This window comes from Macadamia integrifolia, chromosome 7, assembly GCF_013358625.1.
Source record: "Macadamia integrifolia cultivar HAES 741 chromosome 7, SCU_Mint_v3, whole genome shotgun sequence".
Taxonomy (NCBI): Eukaryota; Viridiplantae; Streptophyta; class Magnoliopsida; order Proteales; family Proteaceae; genus Macadamia; species Macadamia integrifolia.
The window spans coordinates 29,618,502-29,625,730 of NC_056563.1; the positions used below are offsets into that span (position 1 = coordinate 29,618,502).

The window sequence follows — 7,229 nt, forward strand, 5'->3', positions numbered from 1 at the left end:
GGGGGGGGGGAAGGATACACATAGCGCCTGCTTTTCAATCCAAGGATGCAACCTGTACACTATGCACTGGATCCGCGAAGTGTAACACCTCACTTGTCATAATTTAGTGTAAGTTTTCCTTAGACCAACGGAACAAGCAATGGACTTCCCATCCATGTATTTCACTTTGTCATAATGAAGTGTATTTTTCCCCCTCCTCAAAGGGTCCTAGTCTTCACTATCACAACAAATTTTCTGGGTCTACCCTATACAGGGGCCTATAGGCCAACTACAGGGGAAAAGGGAGTTCTCGAACACAGCACGAGACATGCCAACGATCGCTGCTTCTACAAGAAACACCAGAACCAACTGAAGGTAATTCTTCCATAGGGGTCCGGAGGACCCTTTTGATAAACCTATCTTTGTGTAATCAGCACACCCCCAACCCACCCCCCAAAGAAAAAAATTAATCCAATAATGCTGCTGAAAAAACACGTGAAGTTAACAAATTAATTCTCTTATAAACGAGGGAGACATTGACACACTATCAAAGTATTTTAATGTCTTACACGTCAAGTCAATGAAGGAAATATAAAGAGTGTATTTCAATTTGTATACAAAAAACCTCACGTGGTTTTTTTTTGGTTCAAGTTCAAGGACCTATTGGTCATTACACAGTAGACCCACGTAGGGGCCAAATACAGACCCATAGAGGAGTCATTGGGAGCCCAACTGTCCAAGGCCACACTTCTTGGAAAACAAGGAAATTGGTACGAATCAAGCACCGATGCACTTGAGATGAGTAGATCAAGTGACCAACCCTGGTAGGTACTCCATTTAGCACTGCAAACAGCCAGGCCAAGGCCAAGGCCAAGTCCCAGGTGTGCACCTCATGGTTAACAGAGATAAAAGTGTCAAGCTTTGTGAGAGGGAGTGTAGCACTATTCCTTTTCTCATTAATAATTTATCAAAAAATTTAATATGGTAGTCATCAATCTTGTGATGTTACTCATGCTTCCTACTTGTGCCATCTTAATTTCACATCCATATAGATTACAACAATTGCAAGTAAATTTTTGTGCAAGAAAACATAAGATACAATTAATATACTAAGGCAATCTGAAACAATGAATAGTTAGCCTCAAATCCTGCTATCAGAACATATAATTAACTTTTAAGACCCAAATGTCGGAATTCAGTAGGGAAAAAAAATGACTATTTGAGAACTAAATAAGTCCAGGAGATCGACTTAAATTCATAAACCTAAAACCCAAACCATGGCTCTAATGGAGTAATGTCAATAAATAAAACACAACTCCACATGTAGTTGTGACAAATGACAGCCAAAAGGGTTCATTTAAATGCAATTCCAAAAATTAAAATAAAAGGCCAAGCTGTGACCAAAACCAACCAAATCTATAAACTTCGGTCTTCAATGGGCTGATAGCAATGCCGCAAAATGAAATTTTTACATATTTATATCATCCCAGAAAAAAACTTTCAGATCTGTTGGCCTATTCAAAATGAAATTGATAATCAGGCTAAAGTGCTTTCTCTAGTTAAACAAAATTCTCTACTTTATATGAAGACCTCTTCTAGTTGAAACCCCAAAAAAACTCGTTGTAATGTATCTTTTGATTACATGATACTGAATGTAAATTAGGATAAATTAATGTAAAGATGAAGGGGTTGAGGTCCTCAGTTCATTCCTGAAATAGAATGGTTGTCAATTGATTGTTCCATTCTTAGGATTGATAATAGGTCTCCCCGCACCGTCCCCAAGTCTGCATCCTTGTTTGGAGGGATTCAGCACCTATGTCCATTTGGCGACCGAAGCATAATCAGATGGCATGAGTTCCCCAGAGGTGAGTTGAAATCAGCTTGAGACAACAATAAAAGCATCTTACTTGTGTTGCCTTCGCCCATAGAATGGAGGTCCTGATCCTTGCCAGCAGCCCCTACAGGGTTTTCACAATCTATTAAAGGCAAAATAAAACAGGATACCTCAACAAAAAAGTAATAATTTCCTTAAGTCAACAAAGTTAAATAGAAAAAAAAAAAATGAATGATTAATGTCAAGAAAGAGGCTGCCCTTTTTCCCAACTAGATCTGATCAATTGATGAGTAGAATCATTTACGGGCCCAAAAAATGTGTCATAAAATGTAGTTCAAGGTTTTTCATACTTGCATCAGGCAATCCATGTACATCCAGATGGCTTCAATTTCAACCTGCCACCTGCAAAAATAAGTGGGTCAGGAATTTCAACCCAATACAAAGATCAAAAGCATTCAACCTATCCCCCCACCCTCACCCCAGGAAAAAAAAAAGAAAAAATCCAGCATTGACAACTGTAAATGAATTGAAATCAAACTAACAAAACACCTACAAAGTAACTATGAATTGTGTTTCACGAACCCAAACAAAAGGAACGCTTAGATATTAAAAAACTATTCAAAACTGATCCATAACTTCTCTGAAGAAAATTATCTTCTTAACAAGTGAAGTCACTAACGTTAAAACTGCAAGCCACTTTGCTGTGGAGAATAGAGGGTCCGGAGACCATGTATGATCAGTTATACGCTTCTCATGGTACCCAAAAAGAAAATAAAAAATTTAATAGGCTTCTCCATTAGTAATTGTTGTCAATAGGCCCAATAAAACTGAGGGATGAGAGAGAAAATAACAAACAAAACATGATGGGAGAGGTATTCTGAACCTCTTGACATTGTAAAAACTCTGTTTACCATAGTTAAGCAATAAACTAATATAGAGCATGGTTTTAAGTATCGGTGCGTATCGTGCCGTATCGGCCGATACGTATCCGTATCGGTCGGCATCGGCACGATACATACTGATATGATACATGAAAATTTTAAAACCCTTATGTATCGATACGTATCCTACGATACACACCGATACACCACCGATACTCTATGAAAAATTCAAAATTGAAGTGAAATGTACGTTTCGGTATGTATCGGTACGTATCGGTGTGTATCGGTACGTATCGGTGTGTATCGGTATGTATCGACCGATACACACCGATAAGTATCGATACGGTCATAAAATGGCCAAAATGGGTAATTTTTTAGAAAAACACAATTTTTTGAGGTGTTTTTGTTCCAAAGTTGCTGCCAACCATTTTTTTCTCTAACTAAAGTGGAAATCAAGGTTGGGAACAAGGATTTTACATTTATGGGACAATTACAAACCTTGAATTCTTAGTGCGATACTCTCAATTTACTGTTTATGCATAATACATGTTATAAATAACTTTTTTTAACTATTTTTTTATGTAAAAATGTATAAAAAAGTGTTTCCTATCCATTTATGTGCGTATCTTTAGCGTATCTCCGATATCCGATACGATACGATACCCTCTGATATGTATCTTAATTTTGGCCGACCGATACGACGACCGATACCAATACTTTAATCCTTGATATAGAGGCATTCAAATCTATATAGGCAAATAGGTAGAATGATCCTGTACATACTAGCAAATCAGGCAATCATGATTGATAATAAAATTGATCACTATATATTTACTAACCTCAGTTTTGTGGAAGTCCTTCTGCAAGAACCACCATGGACCGTTCTTTGATGCCAATCTGAACAAATTAAAACATAAATAAGGTGATTTGTTGGATTAAGGATAAGCTATAATTAATAACTAAGAATCCTCCAGAAAGGGGAGTAACATGCATACAAAATTTACCTGATAAATCCTGCCAACATTCGCAAGCTCATGAAAAGAGTCAAGCCCAGCCAAACTCCATAAAGGCCAAACATAGAAGGAGCATATAGCAAAACTGCAGAAGATATTACCCCGACCACTATCTAGAAAAAAAAATTATTAATGCAAAATTCTCATTTTGACAGCTTATTCTGATTGAGAATCTCAAGATATCAGAGTTCATATCATGTTAATACTGCTTACCATAGACTGAGCTGCATATGAGAAGTCCGAAACACCATAATGGAGACCATCAAAAATAAAAGCCAGAGCATTGAAAGGTTGGCTGGCACTTACAAACTGTTACAGATTCAAATGATAGCGCATCAGAACGATGTGACCACTGACTCCAGAATATAAGGGGGGAAAAAAGGAAAAGAAAACCAAAAATCCTTTTATATTACATACCAGTACCCCAGATCTGACAATTCCAAGTACTTCTGTGTCTTTGGTGAACAATGTGGCTAGAGAACCAAAGGATGCACCCAATATTAAGGCTAAGGAAATTCCCGTGAATACTCCCATCTGAAGAAGCATCCATCAGAAACCTCATAGACTTGGAAACTGTAAGCTTCATTGCAACTCTAGATGCAATATAAACTGAACATAAATGCCAAATTCTTAAGAGAAAATTCACCTTTAAGACAAAATGGACAATTTCTTTCACTTTCCAGTAGTCACCCTTCGAGAAAGAACTTGCAATCAAGGCCTACAAATAAAATCAAAACGAAATTTATCCACATGGAAATAAATTAGAACATACATATACAATTGTCACAGCATATCCACAAAAAAATGGATATAAATTCACATGAACAGAACCTGCAGTTTTCTACAAAGTAAATATGAAAAAAGATAATCTGATGTACTGGCAAGGAAAGGAAATATAATAGCAGACACACCTAGCTGATTTACTACTAAAGCACATTTATATAGAGAGTTAAATAGCACATATTTGTGCCCAGCCCCAATGCATGTGTCAATGTCCTTACTAGTTAGCTATATAATAACCAAGAGGAATAATATTAGAGGCTGTCCTGCCCTAATGGAATCACAACCTCACCCAGGCCAGCTGCACCATACAGGGAGTCCAAAAAAGTCAAGTGGGGTACAGACACTGGGAGGTGGGCCTAAACCTTGCAGATGTAGCAGTAAAGCTCACAGGCCTTCTCTGATCCCAGTTCATTAATCAAATTCAAATTTAATCTGGTGACATAAGTTTCCCAATGATGAGGAAAAGGAGGGGAAAAAATTAGCCAATTTTTTTTTTTTCCCTATACAAAAAGGTAAGGGGATTAGTAAAGACCTGGGCCTTCTGAAATGTTTCTAAGCTACAGCACCTGCTGGTTAACATTACCGGAAAATTAATCAGAGATTTAATTAAAAAAAAATGGAATTAATTGGTCAATGTCCATGTTTCTTCATATTTGGAGATAGTGACTGGGTTGTCGAAGGCATTTGTCACTGACTTCCTGTTAGCAGAAATTTTCACAGTATATCATCCAAGCATGAGTACAATTTGCAGCAGTACTTGACAATTTTCAGCAGATCCAATTCTAAACAGAAAGTTGGATTTTTCAGATTAGTTAAGTGAGCATAGTGCAGGAAAAGCTACAAAAAGCTTACCCACCCCGATCCACTCCAAAGAAAAAAAAAAAAAAAAAAGAGTTGCACAGAAAATCAAGAATAGAAAACCTATTAAAGATCTGCAATTGTTAATTAAGAAGTGAAATTCAGGCCACAGTATGCAGCATTAAGTCCTATTATTACATTGTAGACATACAGCAAGAAAACAAAACATATAAACAGAGAAAATATCCAATTCAGTAATTTAACAGACTACAAACCATAACCAACAAGAAAGAGTATAAAGGTAATAAACTCATCTAATCTGTGTCGGGTGTTTCCAGGTAAGAGGAAGAAAAATGAAACACCTTAACAAATGAGTACTATTAAGATATGTCACGGTTGGGGGTTTGTCCCAACCATCATTTAGTTGATTGTTTTCCTTTATAGTTTGTCTTGTTTCCTAGTTAGGCTATTTCATAATTAGAGTAGATTGGTTTTCTCTTGCTGTACAAGGTACTAGATTTCTTTTCTCTTGCTATACAAGGTACTAGTTACCTTATTAGATTCTAACTCATTGGCTAACATAGTTTTTAAGGTGGTGAGGCAACGGAGGCGTTTGAGGGTCTTTCGGAGTGCCTTAGCGATAAGGCAGGCATAAAGCGTCGCCTTATTGTCTAAAGCGTTCCTATGTAATTTTTTTTATAAAACCAATCTATTTGGCTCAAATCCTAGTTGAATCCTATTACTCATATGTTAAATAAATATTAAAGGTTCATATTCATACCAATGTAAGATATTCATCAAGAAAAAAAATCAATAAAGTGAATAAACTAAGTTCATCTTCATCAATCATCAATCATCGTAACATATTAACATATAATATAAATACATAATTATGAAACAATATTATAAATATAAAGAAAAGAAGACATAAAAAATACAAGTATTTATTATACTTACCTCTATGATGCCAAAATGAGTGCCTAAGCCCTAAGGTCATCCACTATATTTCTACTCCTGTCAAAGAAGAATGAAGCTCACTGCTGCCGGAGCAAAATGGTCGCCTGGATTAGTGGTTCTTCCTTGTTCCTTGATTCCTTCTCAAAGCCCTTTCTTAAAACCTTTGACAAAATCCAAACCCTATTTGTGAATCGTGTTTTTGTTTTGTTTGTTTTGGTTATTTTTGGTGGAGTAAAGCTAATCTTATACATCTCAAGTGTTTACAAAACCATACGCCTACTAATAAAAAATCTATATTTGGAATCTTCATCAAGTAATTTTAAAATGTGTAAAAAAAAACCCATAAGGCCCCACTTCACACAAGGCGGAACACTGCCTTACCATCTCGAGACCGCATCAGTGCCTTAAAAACTATGGGCCCTAGGAGTGCTTAAATTAAGTTAGGATTTAGGGAAAATGATGGTGAATGAATTTAAATTTAGACTCGCTGTTTTTAGGGTTTTTATGAAGTTGGGTCACGGTGCTAGTGTGGGTTCTGTCAATGATGGACAAAAATAGCCCGTGTAGAGAAATCCATTTAGGGAAAATTATGGTGAATGAATTTAAATTTAGACTTGCTGTTTTTAGGGTTTTTATGAGGTTGGGTCATGGTGCTAGTGTGGGTTCTGTCAATGAAGGACAAAAATAGCCCGTGTAGATAAATCCATCTCCAAGGCTAGGGTTTGATCGTATATGGTGAACCTGTTTAATGGTTGAATGGAGAGGTTATGGGGATGATGTAATGGTTGATTTAATGAAGACAATAATGCTGAAAGGGAATGGTTTCGTGGTAGGAATACGCTGCTGTAGCATTAAACCGAAAATAGGAAGTAGGAGGGGGGAAGAAGGGAAAGAAGAGAGAAAATACCTATGGATCCAACTTTAAATAGGATGTGAATCCACAAGCAACGGCACAAAGATGTTTTTTTTTTTTTGGGGGGGGGG

At 36.7% G+C, this 7,229-nt stretch overlaps 1 protein-coding gene across 5 annotated transcripts in view; it reads right to left on the minus strand.

Moving 5' to 3' along the window:
* Positions 1-1,376: 1,376 nt before the first annotated feature.
* The window catches only part of LOC122084561 (protein DETOXIFICATION 45, chloroplastic), a 23,041-nt gene continuing 17,188 nt past the window's right edge, over positions 1,377-7,229 (minus strand). For 4 of the 5 annotated variants that reach the window (XM_042652888.1, XM_042652891.1, XM_042652889.1 and 1 more), the window contains exons 10-16: positions 4,354-4,425; positions 4,125-4,241; positions 3,921-4,016; positions 3,699-3,820; positions 3,534-3,591; positions 2,164-2,215; positions 1,377-1,937 (exon numbers count right to left, since the gene is read on the minus strand). In XM_042652888.1, coding sequence (XP_042508822.1) covers positions 2,204-2,215; positions 3,534-3,591; positions 3,699-3,820; positions 3,921-4,016; positions 4,125-4,241; positions 4,354-4,425 — 477 coding nt within the window. In that variant the 3' untranslated portion in view covers positions 1,377-1,937; positions 2,164-2,203. The remainder of the gene's footprint in view (positions 1,938-2,163; positions 2,216-3,533; positions 3,592-3,698; positions 3,821-3,920; positions 4,017-4,124; positions 4,242-4,353; positions 4,426-7,229) is intronic. The other variant, XR_006141930.1, reaches the window with a different exon arrangement.